At 53.3% G+C, this 15903-nt stretch overlaps 8 protein-coding genes across 8 annotated transcripts; 5 read left to right on the top strand and 3 right to left on the bottom strand.

Moving 5' to 3' along the window:
• Nucleotides 1–1889: 1889 nt before the first annotated feature.
• M409DRAFT_20779 (uncharacterized protein) lies at nucleotides 1890–2864 on the top strand (the record flags this gene model as incomplete). The annotated part of the gene is made up of 1 exon (XM_033805544.1): nucleotides 1890–2864. The coding sequence occupies one exon, from the start codon at nucleotides 1890–1892 to the stop codon at nucleotides 2862–2864; it is 975 nt and encodes a 324-aa protein (XP_033669651.1).
• A 186-nt stretch (nucleotides 2865–3050) lies between these two features.
• M409DRAFT_36276 (uncharacterized protein) lies at nucleotides 3051–4495 on the bottom strand (the record flags this gene model as incomplete). The annotated part of the gene is made up of 2 exons (XM_033810530.1): nucleotides 3051–4330; nucleotides 4384–4495. 2 exons carry the CDS (start codon nucleotides 4493–4495, stop codon nucleotides 3051–3053), a joined length of 1392 nt encoding a protein of 463 aa, XP_033669650.1.
• Nucleotides 4496–4924: 429 nt separating this feature from the next.
• M409DRAFT_20777 (uncharacterized protein) lies at nucleotides 4925–6115 on the top strand (the record flags this gene model as incomplete). The annotated part of the gene is made up of 1 exon (XM_033805543.1): nucleotides 4925–6115. One exon carries the CDS (start codon nucleotides 4925–4927, stop codon nucleotides 6113–6115), a length of 1191 nt encoding a protein of 396 aa, XP_033669649.1.
• A 379-nt stretch (nucleotides 6116–6494) lies between these two features.
• Nucleotides 6495–7097, bottom strand: M409DRAFT_52779 (uncharacterized protein; the record flags this gene model as incomplete). Its single annotated transcript, XM_033812172.1, has 1 exon — nucleotides 6495–7097. The coding sequence occupies one exon, from the start codon at nucleotides 7095–7097 to the stop codon at nucleotides 6495–6497; it is 603 nt and encodes a 200-aa protein (XP_033669648.1).
• Nucleotides 7098–7658: 561 nt separating this feature from the next.
• M409DRAFT_65171 (uncharacterized protein) lies at nucleotides 7659–9039 on the top strand (the record flags this gene model as incomplete). Its single annotated transcript, XM_033816400.1, has 4 exons — nucleotides 7659–7687; nucleotides 7872–7986; nucleotides 8045–8422; nucleotides 8473–9039. The coding sequence occupies 4 exons, from the start codon at nucleotides 7659–7661 to the stop codon at nucleotides 9037–9039; spliced, it is 1089 nt and encodes a 362-aa protein (XP_033669647.1).
• Nucleotides 9040–9828: 789 nt separating this feature from the next.
• On the top strand, nucleotides 9829–12471 carry M409DRAFT_20774 (uncharacterized protein; the record flags this gene model as incomplete). The annotated part of the gene is made up of 5 exons (XM_033805542.1): nucleotides 9829–10191; nucleotides 10244–10295; nucleotides 10348–11435; nucleotides 11496–11550; nucleotides 11603–12471. The coding sequence occupies 5 exons, from the start codon at nucleotides 9829–9831 to the stop codon at nucleotides 12469–12471; spliced, it is 2427 nt and encodes an 808-aa protein (XP_033669646.1).
• A 607-nt stretch (nucleotides 12472–13078) lies between these two features.
• Nucleotides 13079–14530, bottom strand: M409DRAFT_20773 (uncharacterized protein; the record flags this gene model as incomplete). The annotated part of the gene is made up of 5 exons (XM_033805541.1): nucleotides 13079–13273; nucleotides 13325–13675; nucleotides 13725–14160; nucleotides 14236–14271; nucleotides 14322–14530. The coding sequence occupies 5 exons, from the start codon at nucleotides 14528–14530 to the stop codon at nucleotides 13079–13081; spliced, it is 1227 nt and encodes a 408-aa protein (XP_033669645.1).
• Nucleotides 14531–15032: 502 nt separating this feature from the next.
• Nucleotides 15033–15341, top strand: M409DRAFT_52777 (uncharacterized protein; the record flags this gene model as incomplete). The annotated part of the gene is made up of 1 exon (XM_033812171.1): nucleotides 15033–15341. One exon carries the CDS (start codon nucleotides 15033–15035, stop codon nucleotides 15339–15341), a length of 309 nt encoding a protein of 102 aa, XP_033669644.1.
• Nucleotides 15342–15903: the final 562 nt, after the last annotated feature.

Below are 15903 nucleotides of genomic sequence, written 5' to 3'. Positions count from 1 at the left end.
TCACGGTGAAGAAGACACAAATTTGGGCGGAGTTCTGAGTGGAAGAACTGTGAAGAAGCCCCCGAATGGCGCAGTCTTGCCGGCAGCGTGGACTTATCAAGGTTTCCTGGAGCCTTTCTATTTGAGCAAAGTGGTCTTGATGCTGAATGAAGCAGCAGCTTGACACGCAATGAGAGGGGGAGAGGTCGAGGTTCCGGCTCGCGTAGAGAGCTACTCGAGGCTGGCTCGCTGCCACACTCCACAGATTGCGGCCTGTGTTTGGACCAATGCCTTATTGGGCGTGTTGTCCGGTGTCCGTGCGATCGGTGAAACGCTAGTGCACGAGATCCTGTCGTTGTCGAGTGGGATGCGCTCTAGCGAAGCATAGTCGGGACTGTGCATCTGTGTACGAGCGCTGGTTTCACACTGTACATCTAGCCATGCCGGCAGGGGCGAAAACGGTATACTTCTCGATGTCCAATCAAGCGTGATGGTCATGAGACTCACGGCGGCGATAATGAAAAAGGACAGGGTATGCATTCACATACACGATGTATACGCGGGCAGGAAGTCCTAACTGGTGTGTTGGAAGCAGGAGGCCGACTGAATCTGTGGGGTGCCGTTTTGCTAGAGTCCTTTGAGACGACATGGCGGTGAGAACCTGGTCTGAATTTGACCCGCATAGGAATGCACCCAACCAGCGCGCGTGAAAGATACGAGACTGCTTGCCCAGGCAGGGCCAGGCAGGGGCACCATCAGCCTCTGTCTACGTGAGATCTGTACCAAACGGGTATGCTCGTAATATCGCTTTGCAGTCTACGAAAGGGGTAGACTATGCCAGTTCGCAAATCAAATGTGGTCGACGCAGCTCATACAGTCCGTCGCCATTCCTCAGCGCAACCTATACATATGCCAAGAGCCCTTGGTATGCCGACCTGCAGGAAAGATGTCGGTCGCCCCATTTCTTATTCAATGGCTCGACTTGCGATCGAAAGATCACGATATTTGATCGACACTGCACAACAAACCGATCCACACCGTTGTTCACCATCATGTCATGGTGGCAGTGAGATCGAGACTGGGGGTGTGGCACGACTTCCACGTTGTTACCATGGACCATGCTAACTTGAGAGCGTTTGGTCGCACCGAATCGTGAATTCCTCGTCCATGGGCATTCCTACAGGGTGCTAAGCCTTCGTCTCACCGCAGCTGCAGTACTCATGGCGTTTGCATGGTCGCCGATGGCTCGCAACATGGCCCTTTTCATTTCCCGGCGGACTCGCCGTCAACGATAGGTTCCATCTTCACAAAGAAAGACCCTTCCCAAACAAATCGCCCGTCGGCTGAGCAGTCGCAAACAGAATGGAGTATTAAACGGCCGAGAAAGCATACAAGCAAGGACTAGATCCCTGGAGAGATCAGCAGCTGGCTACGGGCAAGTCGGGTGCGAGCATTGCGCAGCGTTTCCCGAAATGGACGGCAAATCACACGCAACACTTAGTGTCAAAGTGGCGAACTCGAGAGAGACAGGCGAGGCGCAAGATGTGAGCCTTCGGGAAGGCGAGTGAGACAGGGAAGACATTCAGCCACGATGGAACAGCAGCCTTGGTTATTGAGTTGGCCGAAGAACTAACAGTCAACTTCCAGATGACAGCAAAGTGTCCATCTGCACCTGCGACAAGAGGTGACGTCCAATTCTACGCGCGCCTTCCCATTCACGAAGTCGCTCCTTCCGGATGAGGCTTGTCTTTTCGCATCCCAGCGTCACGCTAGACATGTGAACCGCTCAGTTCCATCACTCGACTTCACCTCAACCTTTACGACACCGACAACAGCACAACCATGTCACACACTCGAGAAACCATCGTCATCCCCAACACCCCGCCCGCCGCCACCGAACACCACCGCTGATGCCGACCCTCAACTTGACCAGATCCCGCTACTTCCCCCAAGCCCGCCCAGGCTGGATCGGCACGCACCCACGGGAGGCTTGGCCGACCGCGGACTTGTACTCCAACATGAGAGGTTTCAGCGTCGACCGCACCGATGAACCTCCTCCACCTCCACCAAAACTCGACATCATCTTGTTGACCGGCAACTGCCACGACGCCCTCCCACTGGGCCACCAACTTGCCCGCGATCTTGGACAAGGATTCATCCATCTCGATCTCCTCTTATGGCTGAGAAACGTCGACGCCATGGATGAGGGAGAAGCAAAAAGCCGCGCGCTGGGATTGCTGCACCCTCTGACGCTGAGGCGCTTCGTCGAGCGGAAGACCAGGTGTCTCTCCTCAAAAGTCGTAGTCGAGCAGGTTCTCCTCCCACGCATCACGCAACTCGTCAGCGAGGGCGCGAGACAGTTCATCATTACGGGGTTCTTGGAGATGTTTGAGGTTCATTATTTCTGCCTCTTGATCGCGGTTCCTCAAGTGGTGGTTTGGGTCGAGCAGCCGGTGCGTTGGGATGTTCAGAGGTGGATGAGAGAGTCCTTTGGGGAGGACAAGTGTGTATTTCTGGAGAATGTGGGAGGGATGACGGTACGGGACGTGTACGCGCGATTGTTGCGTGCTTTCGGAGGGAAGGCAATGACGGGACAGATCAACATGAAGCAAGACGTGAGTGAGAAGGAAGCAGATGAAGTATCGCCTGAGAATGACATGGCGATCATGTTGGCGAAGGCGGCGCTTGGTGGCGATTGCATGTCTGTCGACAGTTCTACGGCCTCGAAGACGGATGCTGATGAGATGATGGTGGATGCTGCCAACACGGAGGATTATGCCCACGTGAAGAGAAGAGACACCCCGATCGTGCAGGATGGGTTCGATGAGGCTCTGGATTTGCTGGCGGGGTTGGAGGAGTACGCCAATGGTAGCATGGATGTGTGATTGATACCGCCCGCAAGAGGACGAATGGATTGGTGAGGAAGACTTCGCTAAAGACAAGTCATTGATATCCTTCCAGGGTGAGAGACGTGACGGGCACCGTCCATGGACAGATGAATTCTTCACCTCAAGGCAGGAACTGAACACGGCAAACCCCCACATTTCTTCCATTTCCATTCTTCACTCACACTACCCTCTATTTATCTGCAACATCTTATCCCTTCCACCACTCACAATCCCCACCTCCTGATCCCACGCCACACCAAACACCCGACTCGCATCCCCCGTCTCAGCCTTCTTCGCCCCCTTTTGACTCTCCCGCTCAATCACAAAAACACTATGTCCCACCCTCTCGCCGCCAGCTTCGTTCCCTCCACTGCGAATATCCCAGATCCGGCACGTCCCATCGTTGGATCCTGATACGAATTGGTATGATGAGGAGGGGTCTTTGGCGAGGGATTGGATCCAGCCCGAATGGCCTCGAAGCGTCATGGCGACGACTTTTGTGGCGTTGGCGCGGGGGTCAATAAGGGAGATGTGTCGCTCTGCGGAGCCGACTGCTATCAGACCGTGGTCGGGGAGATGGCAGAGGGATGTGAGGGCTGTGGCGGTCGTGCGGGTGTCGATGCAGGTTGTGGTGGGGAGATCCCAGGTTTTGAGGGAGTGGTCTGAGGAGATAGAGTAGGCGACTGTGGGGTCGGTGGAGTCGAAGATGATGGAGTTTACGGAGCTGCGGTGGCCTGGGAGAAGGGAGAGGGCACCGCGTTGAGGGATGGTGATCTCTGGTCCGGAAATCTTACGGCGTTTGTTGGATGATGGGGTGGTGGTGGGTTCTAGGGCCGCTGGGCCTTCGGATTTCTTGGTGCTCCAGATGCCGATCTGATGATCTGAAGAGGCTGTGAGGATTCGTGAGGATGGGGCGTGGACGGCTACATCTTCTACGGAGGACGTGTGGCCCAGAAGCTCGAGTTTGGGTTTCAGGGTTCCGGTTGAGGTTTGCGAATCCTTGTAGTCCCACAATAGGACAGACCTATCCACGCTACCGCTGACGACCTGAGTTGGTGAGAGAAACTTGGCGGCGTTGACGCGAGACTTGTGCCACTGGCCAGTCGCTACTGCATTTCCGCTCGTGTTCCAGACTCGCAGACTGCCATCAAACGATCCTGAAAGTATGCGGTTTTGGATGGGGTCTGTCGTACTAGTCCATTGCGCAGCTTCAGAAGACAATGACAGAACATCCACAGACGAGATCCAATCATCATGTTCATAGCTCGCGACATGCAATGGAGGCACCAGAGCCTTGACATACTCCACATTCAGAAGGGTTTCTGCTGAGATGCCGTTTTGTGTCAGGAACTCGTCCAGGGAAGTTCGCAAGAATTGGCCGTTGATGAGGAATTCCAGTGGTACTGGCTTTTCCGTGTCGAGGAGTCGATTTACCAGTGTCGAGAGTTGGTATCTTTTGAGTTCTAGAGAGGTATGTTAGTAAACAGTCCATTCTTGCTCGTGAAGGCGATTCTACCTGTTGACACCAAAATAGGCCCAGTCTCCTGCGGCAACTCGATCTCTCCATCCTTGGTCTTCAGCTGTATCCGCACCTGCGCCGCGCGGTCTGCCTGTCCGTTGGCGGCCATGTTGTTGATTTGATTGAGATTGATGGAATCAAAGAGGTGCCGTCTTGAAATTTCCAGTCGCTGACCATTAGGTTTCGCGTAATTGCGGAGGCGGACGGCTGATCCCGACCGTGGGCCCTTTCACATGCAAAAAGCGAGCATTGTTCTTACGGCAGGCGTGACGCAGTGCCCACTCCGCTGCGGCAGCTTCTCCTCTTCTCGTGCCTCAACGTCTCTTTGACCTCACTTCATTCACTTCGACATATATCACAACACTTCACAACATCCGGCTCTCACTTCCGTCTTAAGCGAGAAAGTCAACGCTCAGACCCGACGTCAACGGCGGCACGACGCACGGTTTCACTTTGCTGCGCGCGTGCTCACCTGTCCAACGCGGAGAGGAATCGTACCACTCTCCAAAAGCCACATTCAGCCTCGTCCCTTGCCAACATGAGCCACCCAATCCCCCACGACGAAGACTCGCAACCCATCCTCAAGCCTCGCCCTCGCCGTCCTTTCGAACTCTCTTCCGCACCCAATTCGGCTCCGCCAACACCACCGTCCGATGCAATGAACTTCCCGGAGAAGCTCGACAAGCTTGACACGTCGCATACATCCAGCAGAATGGCCGACTCAGGGAACGGGAGTGCGACACCCTCACGAACACGTTCATTCCTGAACCTTACAGCTTCTACGCTCTTTGGCATTTACCAGCCGACTGGCTTCGGTACGGAGACTGAGAATCCCACACCTTGGGGCAATGGCGCGCAAACCCCAGCGGATAGCAGACATGGGAGTTTTGACTTCTCGAGAATCAGTCTACCAGACTCGGCGTTTGAAAGAGATGGTGCGAATGGCAGAGTGAGGAGGAGAAGCACACAGCCGCAGGTGCAAATACGGAAGCAAGCTTCATACAGACCACGGAAGGGATTCAAAGGATACTTCTTGCCTCTTGCTGGACGAGTAGTTGCATTATTCGGGACAGGTGTTTTGTATGGCCTTCTCATAAGCCACCTCCACGATCGACAAAAACTGGCTCCCGTGGCTGTCAACCTCGACAGGTCAAGATGGAGTTACCTTGCGACTTGGGGTTTCATTGGCGTACTTCTGGGCGAGGCGTTACCTTGGGCAGACATGCTCTGGCACGAAGACGGGGATGAAGAAGATGGCCAAGGACAACCTCGCAAGGTTGGACGCGATGTGAATGCCTGGCTGGATGTCGTTCGATCAATTGGCGCCTTTGTGGGCATTGCTTTTGCTATCAGGAAGCTACCTTGGCAGTCGACCTTGCAACTGTCTTTAACACTGGCGCTTGCGAATCCTGCTGTGTGGTACTTGATCGATCGGTCTCCACCAGGATTCATCTTGTCTACGATTGTCGCCTTGAGCGGGACAGCTGTCCTCTTGGGCATCAACCCTACTCTAGTACCCGCGCCTTCACCTTGGGCAGTTATCCAAGGTCAGGTTGCAGGCCAAGAAAGCCTGAACGAGACACTACAGGCGGTGAAAAGTGAGGATCTGGTTCTGGGGCTTTTCAGCCAGGAGTCGGTGGGCGTTGCGACTTGGATCGCGAGTGTGCTGTTTGTGAGCTCGGTGTGTTTTGGAAACATTGGGAGGAGGTTGGCTCCTTCGAGAGCATGAAAAGTTGAAAATGAAGGTGGCATGTAGCGTTGTCAAGCAAGTCTTAAAACGAGACGCTTCAACACCCTTGACACTGTGCCCACGTCGAATGTGAACGTAAAACTTTTTTGGTCTTCATTTCGTGTCGTTATCGTTAACCTAAGGGGTATCCGCACTCAGCAATCACAGACATGTCATCTTGCTATAGCTCGCGCTGGTCCTGTAGTCCTTTTTCAAATCGTCATTTCAGATGAACCGCCCTCGTCGAGAAGTCCTCCGCCATCTCGATGCTCTTCCCATCCTGCTGCCATCGTGTCCAACAGACCACTCGAGAACACATCATTCATTCCCCTCCTCAACTGTTATCAAGCTCTTTCTCGTCCCAAGCTCTTCACCACTTTCACATAAACGCCTTCGCAATCTGCATCAAACCCCCAGCATTCTGCATCCACCCACCACCTCCACTCCCGCCAAACCCTCCTCTCTCACTATACCCCGAACTCCCATAATACCCACCTCCCATCCGCCTCGCCGCGCCATCCAACCCAAACGGCATCCTGACCCCAAACTGCCTCATCAACCCATGGATCGCCCCGCCCGCACTCAACAGCGGCACGATGATCGCGAAGAACGCCTTCACGGGGTGGCGACGTGCGTAGGACCACAAATCCCGGATCATGCGTTGCAATTTGTGGATGAGGTAGGAGATGTAGCCGTCGCGAGGGCGGCGCTTGTAGTACGATGACGAGGAGTTGGAGGAGAAGATGCCCCTCGAGGAGTTGTAGTTGCCGCCGCCGCCGCCGCCGAAGAAAGAGCCCCCGCTGGCGGAGCGCGCGTAGGAGGGGCGCGCGAAGTAGCCGTTTGATTTGGAGGTTGTGCTCCGCGCTGGGGAGACGCCGCGGTTGCGGGAGGAGCTGCGGTGGTGGGTGGTGGAGGAGGAGTGTTTGTTCGGGTTGAGGTAGATGTCGTTAGAAGAGTAGGAGCGGCCGTCGAAGAGACCCATTTGGAGTGATGTGTGGTTTGTAGGGCTGCAGTTGCTAGTATGTCGGTATGGGTGTGATTGGTGAGTTGCTCCGATTGGTGATGTGTACGGCGGGGATTGGTGATGTGTACGGCGGGGATTGGTGGTCGTGTGCTCGTGCGGGTGGGTGAGTGAACCGGGGAATGGAGCGTGTTCCCCTGCGAGCGGTGTTGATCTGGTGGTTGAAGGAGTGAACGAGAGTGTTGTAGTCTCTCTCTCAGCGTCGAAGCAAGGCTGGGACCAGTTTCAATCAATATTTGAACGAGGCTGGGGTTTCACCGCTGGAGAGGCGATTGGAGGTGGCAGGAAAGTTCACGCTGCTGTTAGATTCGGCTTAGCTCAGCGGACACTCCCGCGGTGCAAGACCCACTTCCCACGTTACTCTCGGCTTCAGTTCACGGGAGAGAGTTCTTCCTCGAAAGACTTCACCCCGTCTGCCACCATGTCGTCTTCGAAATGTGATCCAGTTTTTGCATGTTCAGAGCCGCTCGAAGGGCTTTTATATTCACTTCAAATTCCTGCCTTACCCGCCCCGCCGCCAGGATGAAGCACCATTTGATGATCGGTACCTGGTACGTACCTTTATTTCGACCTCACCTGCAGCCCGAATCCACTTGTTTGTTGGCAAAATGTCCACTATCGTGTGATCAAAAGATGCGTCTGGACTCTGGACTCTTTTCAACCCGGACTTTTGGCGGGAGATGCCCAATTATGGATGATATAGGAAGATGGCGATTCGCTGACGAGACTCTGAAGGACGCCACCAGGAGCCATTTTCACAGTCTCTTTCGACGATGAGACGCATGCGTTGGAGCTTGTCAAGCGAACAGAGATTCCCGAGGACCAGCCGATCTCGTGGATGACTTTCGATGTAAGAAGAACCCCTGTCCGGTGTGTTCAGGCGGTATGACTGACATATTGGGCATCAGCATGCGAAAAAGAACATCTACGGCGCTGGCATGAAGAGATGGGGCTCGTATACTGTCCAGAGCCCAAGCGAGATCACGCATCATACTTCCTTGCCAATCGGTGGCCATCCGCGGGCGAATGATGCAGACACCAAAACGAGGGCTATCTTTGTGCTGGCTGCGAAGAAGGCGCCGTATTGTGTTTATGGGAATCCGTTTTATGACCATGCCGGATTCTTGAATGTGTTCAGCGTTAATGATGCTGGACGATTGAGGGAGAACATCCAGAATGCTGAGTTGGACGAGCGATCGGCTGTGCATGGAATGGTTTTTGACCAGGCTGAGGAGTATCTGTATTCGGCGGACATGTGGGCGAATAAGATCTGGTGCCATAAAAAGGTGACTTGATTGTTCTGTTGAATGTCTCCTTGGCTGACTGGCTTTCGCAGGACATGCAAACTGGTCAACTCACCCTTGTCGGCAGCGTTGAAGCCCCTTCGCCTGGCGATCATCCCCGCTGGGTCGAACTCCATCTTTCTGGTGCTTATCTGTACGCTCTCATGGAAGCAGGCAACCGCCTCTGCGTATATGTCATCGACCCAGCCACCCGATTGCCCGTCTACAGCCGAACTGCATATGATCTGATACCGCCCAATTTCGCCAAGTTCCACCCAAAGATGTACCGCTCAGATGTCGTTTTCACCTCTCAATCCGGCGAATACCTCTTCGCCACTGCTCGATCAAACTCGCCGAAACTGCAAGGCTACATCAGCGCCTTCAAGCTCGGTAAAGAAGGCCAGATCGAAAGGCAGATCTTGCTGCAACCTACCCCAACGAGTGGAGGACATAGCAACGCCGTGAGCCCTTGTCCGTGGACGGATGAGTGGGTGGCGCTCTGTGATGATGAGCAAGGGTTTGTGGAGATCTGGAGATGGGAGGGTGAGGTGTTAGGGAGAGTGGCGCATTTGGATATCAAGGAGCCGGGATTTGGCATGAATGCCATTTGGTACGATTGAGCTGGATAGATGGCTGTAATGAGGAGAAGTAGAATTCATTCTGTGTGAGATTTTGGACGCTGATAGAGTTGATAGATTTTATCAGAGCCGGCGGTCTGTGCTGCGGGTCGCTTTTGACCGCCATAATCACTCCCGCCTTCATTCATAGCCACAGCAGCTCAAGTCAGAAGAATGCCCATGTTGCTCGAGCACAGGCTCCATGAACGCCGAACGTGTGTCAGCTACGCATGTCTGCCACGATAAGTCACGAACCGCTCTTCGCACCTCGATCAGGATCTCCAACGGCATGGCTCCGTCATGAGGCGTGCTCTGGCGGGACTACATCATGCTCTTCTCGGTCACAAATATCGACAGCAACTCAACGTGGTGCACAGGCACCGATCATCTGTTCGCAACACCAGCGTTTGTCCTGGTGCCATACCCACCAGCGCGCAGGATGACCTTTGCGTGCCCGTCATGCTCGTTGAGAATGGCAGTCACGACCTTGACAACGCAAGCTCCAAGCAAATGACCACGGGCGTGACTTCGTGATGGGTTTGCTGTCTGCCCTGGTGCTTATATTTTCGACTCGAATCGTTCTCTCTTTCTTTTACAACTTGTTTCTCAACACCTTCGACCGATCACCAACCAGAACTACGACTCTCGACATACTGTGCCTTGCTATGAACCACTTCGCCCGACTACTCTTTGACTGAACACCTACCTCGTGCTCGACAGCGGTTACAGTGCCGGCCGGCGAGATCTACGGCCATAGCTTTGCTTCCAAACCCAGGATATCGAAGCTCTTCGATGGATTCCACGTCTCGTGGAGGGAGCCTCCATCCAGCCGCTTCGGCGGGGGAATGGAATAACCTGGTAGCCCAAGGCCAAGTCTTGCTGGAACAGATGTGGGATGACGAAAATATCGATCAGTCCCCTTTTCAGCCCAGGTCAAGCCTAGAACGATGGGGCTGGGTCGAGCACGGCTTTCCACGACTCCACTCAACGTCCCAGACATACGTCGCGCCTTTGCATCAGCTCCGAGGTGTGGAGGGACTCGAGTTTGTCAGGGACTTGTATCCTATCGACAGCAACAATTCGCGATGGTGGACGGCCATTAGAAAAGTGCACAGCGAGCCGTACGAGAATCCGATTGAGTATCGACAGAATAATGTATGTGTGATCATATGGTTCACCGGCTCGAAATTGTTACTGAGATCTCAAGCCCACGGGAGGGAGATACAGTGCTCTGTACAATATACATGCACATGTGCTATGTCAGTAGACACCATTCAGCTGAATGGGCGCACATATGCTGATATTTTACAGTGTGGACTGAAAACCACGACCCCCGCGAGGCTGCGCGTAGTAGGCTTATTGAAGACTTGCCCGAGTTGCTTGACTTCTGTGACGTTGGCTTCTTGACGTACCGCGAGAAAAGAGAGAATAAGGTTCGCATTGAGAAAATGCAACCCCTTGCCTGGTTCCACGTGCCCCACTTGGAGCACCGCGGAGACACTTTGCGCGTCGTCACAAGAGTCATGGATATGTTTGGCCATCGGCTAGCCACCCCCGGAACGTCAGTCACCGTTCCCATCGGAAGTGAAGCCTACAACGCATTGCTGGCTACGCCCTGTATCAGACAGTTTGCCAGACTTCTCATCCGGTACAAACATGTCATCGGTGTCAGCGTCATCACCTCGATAACTGTCTACCACTCGTGGACGCTAACTTCGGGATCCCAACCCGGACACGATACCCCAGGGTTTTTAGTGCACGCAGCCCCGTTTGAAAAGAGGCTCGCAAAGATCAGGTCCGAGAACTCCAACTATGAAGACGACGTTGCATCGCGCGGGCGATATGACTGGCCACATAAGCTGAAGCCACGACTATATCTAGGTAAGGGGGAAAACGCCACTCCGCTTTGGCAACCACCTCTGCGGCCAAGTCAAAGTTCTACTGGAAATGCCATTCCTGCAGTTTCCGGATCTTCAATCCATCAACCGGCATCATCTATCCATGACCAACGGGGTGTCAGCCAGAACGAAGAGGCTGGCGTGTTCAACCCTTCACAGTCCTTGGATTCGGTTAGCTTGCGAATAGACCCGTTGTACGAAGGTGAAAAGCGAATTGCGCTTCTTCAGCAAGGTCAGAAACTCCAGGATGCCATGTGGAGTGTAGGAACTCTTCCCCCACAATATGCGCCAGTCGAAATCAAGAACTTGACAGACATTAATTGGCGACTCACCAGGAAGATGTCGACGGTGAATTTGGAGTCTTTGCGTTTCCTGGAAGGCTATGTCGGTCTCGAAGATCTTATAGAATCCGCTGAGGACAAAGGCATACCACAACAAGTTGACCCTGTGTCAATTGCGTTTCCACATGAGTGGTATGAAACGCAAGACCAAATCGCAGCAGTAAGTGCACGGTCCCAGGATCGATACTTCAACCGCTTCACTAAAGCTAAGTCATGACAGCTTAACACAGTTGGGGAACTCCACTCGCTCATCAGTTACAAGCGACGTGTAGTTGGTACGTTGCCCAAGCGCTGCCGATTGCTTGCGTGTGCTGATCGAATTACTAGCCCAGCTCGAGTCGAGTGTGCCATATCCGCCAGGGCTAGATCCAAACGCCAACCCAGCCGTACCGGGGAGCCAGACGATGCCAGACAGTCTACCGCCGATTCGCGATTGGGGCGATGTCGTCTCTGCCGAATATTTTAGTGACTCTCCAAATCCACCGTCTCTAGACCATGGTTCTGCACTACCGAAGTGGTGGCCTATCTTAGCAAACCCATACAGGTCAGTGAGCCCATCGGCAACAGAGGTAATCACAGATTTTCTCACAGACAACGGTCTGTCCTCGGTGCCTGGATGGCCAGGCATCACGCTCCCGATCGGTACACTAGCTTACGTCCAACTCCTGGCATCGCCCGAGATTAGGCAGATTGTTTGGCCATTGATCACACACAAATCTACGTTTGGAGATGCAACAATAGCAAGCATCACTGTGTTTGACAGCAATGCGAACAGCCAAAGTATGCCACAGGTCGTGGACGTCAACGATAACGACGATCACTCGCGGGACGTGCAACTCAACTTTGTTCCCTACGTTCAGCAACGATCCGAGCATCTTCGCTCCATGCTTAAAAGAAACAGCGATTTCGATCTCACAGGAGCAGAGCCCTTTCCGCCAAAGGATACGTCCCGCCCAGTGGGACCGCTCACGAGCAAGGATGGTCCTAAGTGGCCTTGCCCATTGTGGCCCGTTCGAAATTTTCAAACGGCATCCACTCAAATGAAGGAAGGCCCAGGGCCAGATACAAGCAAAGGCCCCAGTGACGGATCGAGCGGCAAAGACAAAGGCAAAGGCAAAGGCAAAGACAATCAATCTGGTTCTGGTCGAGGCAGCTTTTTCCAAGTCTCCCATTTCGGACGGCGAAACAAATCCTGATCCAGTGGCGGGGATTTTCCCGAAGGCTGAGATTTGTACCCGGCAAAGACTTTGGACCGCCTACTCGACCAGTCATAATTTTGGTAGTAATCGACTTCTAGGACTCTCCTGCGAAGACCACGTCGGCTTTGAAACCATACACTTCAGTCTTGCTCGAATCACGACCTCTTTCGACTCATTGGATGGCGACATACCTGATCACATGTACAAACTTGCGGTTTTAATCGATCTGCGGCTAGCAAATCCTCACCCAGCTGCTTCCCCTGGACAAATGCTTGCAACATCCGTCCTCGAGAAAGCTCAAGGGCAAGGCTTCATCTGACATCTTTTCTCTTGGTACTTGATCTCTGGGACTGCAATCTCTATCGGGTTCTTATGGGCTCTGGCATGATACCCTATCATCTCTGAATTCTCTTTCTGGCTTGAACAAGGTGTTTGGTGAAGGCAATGGCATGGAGAGCGATGTTTCTTTCATGTGGAGATAGTGTATGGCAACTGAAATACATTATACGATAAAAAGGCCTGAGCCTTCCTCGTGTTGTGAGCCTGGGACAGCGACTCCTTACGCCCAGTCTCGTTCCATTCGGAAGCTGACACAACCGACTTTCTAGGCCACGAGCTTCTCCGGCGCATGAAAGTACGGGGCAAATGTGATGAGAACTGCACCGGCCATAATCACTGCAGCGCTGAAGATGATTCCCGCCGTGAATCCATGCTGGCTGATCAATGCTCCAGTGATGGGCGTGCCTGCCAACGAGGCGAAACCGATCACGAAGGTCGATTGTCCTAGATATGTACCAATCTGTGGAATATGATCAGCATTTTGACGGTCATAAGTATGGTTCTAGCTCACTTTCGAAGGATGATCAGCCGTGTGGGCTACAGTGCTCATCATCAACGCTATGATGATGCCGCTAGTGGCGCCGAACAGTACCGCAAGGGCAATGATTCCTCCAGCGTGAGAGATTGCCAGCCAGGAGAAGATCAGAATCGCAGACGTGTACGCTGCAGCAGTGATGACGTTGAACTGACCCAGAGCGTTGGCCAGAAACCCACCTCCGACTCGACCCGCGAAAGAACCGGCGTTGATCATGGCGAATAGGTATCCGGCAAGCCCTCTGTCCATACCGTGGTCGATACCGAACTCAGCGATGTAGAAATATGGCGTCCATATCCCAAGGACGATCATGAAGAGCGCAGCGACCTTTGAGAAGTCAGACCAGATATGAGTCAAAGACGGGGATGATTGTCACCTGAAACGAGTATTGTGGCTTCTTGAATGCTTCCAGCAAGAACAGCTTATTCTTTCTCTTCATCCCAGTCGGGCGGATCAAAACTGCTGCGAGCGCCAAAAGAGCAAGACTAATGAAGCCACACGTCCTTTGAGCCCAGCCAAACCCAACTTTCGGCAAAAGGTTATTGAGAACAATCGGGTAGATTATGCCTCCAATAGGTGACCCTGTGGACGCCAGAGACATGGCCAATGCCCTTCTCTTGAAAAAGTACTGTCCAATTACCGCCAGTGCCGGGGCGAAGATCAAGCCACAACAGAGCCCCAGCAAGATGCCTTGACATAATATAAACTGGTAGAGCTTGGTGCATAGGCTTGTCAACATCATGGCGACGACCAAGAGTAAGGAGAAAGGCCAGACGACAATCATAGGCCCGTATCGATCGGTGAGAGGGCCGCTGAGGAGAGTTGCAGAGAATTGGGCGAAGGTCTGGATGGAACCGATCCACGCGACGGTCGAGGGTGAGTATCACTGGAGGTAGGAGTTGAGGTAATAGGTCTCGTAGACCCTGGTAGGAGTCAGCTGGATACTACGACGGGCTATGTATTCATCTCATACCCGAAGGAGTTGACAATGCCAAATGACGCGAATGAAGTGCACCAGCAGCCGACGACGACCAGCCAGGCTTTCCATCCGCCTTCTGGGAAGACGGGCGCCTTTGGCTGGCTCGACGCTCCCGGTACATCGCCCACTTCATTTTTCCCATCAACCGCCGAGGTTGCAGGGTCATCGCTCACGGGCTTCTGTAAAGTCGTGGTCGTAGACATGTCGTCGACGGTTCAGGGGTATCGACTTTGCTTCTGGAGGTCGCATCGCCATGTTGGAGGTTTTGATATAGCCATAAACTCATCCTTGAAGCCTGCAACAGCCTCATATCGGCTCTTACGATCGAACGGCTATTGCGAACGTGCTAATAGTATGCATTGATTCTAACGTGTGGAATCCAGTGAGTGAATGGACTTTACATGGATTTAAGCCTTGGCGCGAGGCTTAAAGCCGATGAGCTTGTGAAAGGTGATCTAAAGAGCGAGATATCAGTTTAAAACGGCCGAAAGGAGTAAATTATCGCTGAGACTGGGCCCATTCGTCTCTGGGAAGCCCATGACTGCCCGAGGGGAGATGTGCTCATTTTCTCATTCAATCAAGCTCCTTTCTGCTTGAGATGTCGATGCTAGAGAACTCGCCCCAAATGTGTCGGTCACTTTACTGGTTCCAAACTCTCTAGCACGTTCGTATCCCTGGAGCAGTCTCTAAGTTGCATTTAACCGTATGGCTGGGAGATACTGTGGTGTCTCAGCTACTCCTGAACCTGCGGATGCTGGCAAGTGTGGAACCGCAAGCCATCAGTTGACAGGTTATTTTGACAAACATGTTTTCGCTATACTGACAAGATATACTTTGACAGACGTCCCCATCGCTGGCTTGTTCTTCCCTTCCTCGTCGAAGATCTTGTTGCCTCGGGACCTCAATCGTTTCCACTCGTTCGGCCCGAAACGGGCTCGCACATTCGGCATGAAACCTCGCGAGAAGTCGGATTTGACCGGCTACTGCGGTAAGTTTCAGCTAAGCAAGGATTGATTCTTGTAACAAACGTCAAGGTGTGTCCTATAGAAGACGTACATTGCATCTGGTCTGCCTCTCATCACACCGTTTCATCCATGATCTGGAAAGATGTCGGTCCATATCACAACTCACGAAGTCCAGCTGAGCGATCATGTCACCTCGGTGCTTGAAACAACAGGAGGGGGATGTCCATTGATTCTCATTCATGCCGCAGCGATGGACAAGAACTTTTGAAACTTTGGCATCATCGAACAAATTGCAGCATCCGCAAACGAGCACGGCCAGCAACAGAGAATCATCGCCTACGACCTTCGGGGCCACGGCAGGGCTAGCGACGCTCCTATCACAACCTCTGTCGAACAGCTTTCACAAGATCTCAGACAGCTATGCACAGCACTCGACCTCACGAAAGTCGGCGTTGGAGGCATTTCGTACGGAGGAGTGATCGCTCAGCAGTTCGTGCTGGATCATCCCCAACTTGTTCGATCCGCACTGTTCATCGGGACGCTCTCGAAGGGAGTGTATGGGCCGTTCCAAGAAAGGGCCGCCATCGCGGAGGCGAAAGGCATGGAAGCAA

This window comes from Zasmidium cellare, assembly GCF_010093935.1.
Source record: "Zasmidium cellare ATCC 36951 unplaced genomic scaffold M409scaffold_11, whole genome shotgun sequence".
Classification (NCBI taxonomy): Eukaryota; Fungi; Ascomycota; class Dothideomycetes; order Mycosphaerellales; family Mycosphaerellaceae; genus Zasmidium; species Zasmidium cellare.
Note: the sequence above shows the minus strand (reverse complement) of the source record. Positions and strands in the feature narration are given on the sequence as shown.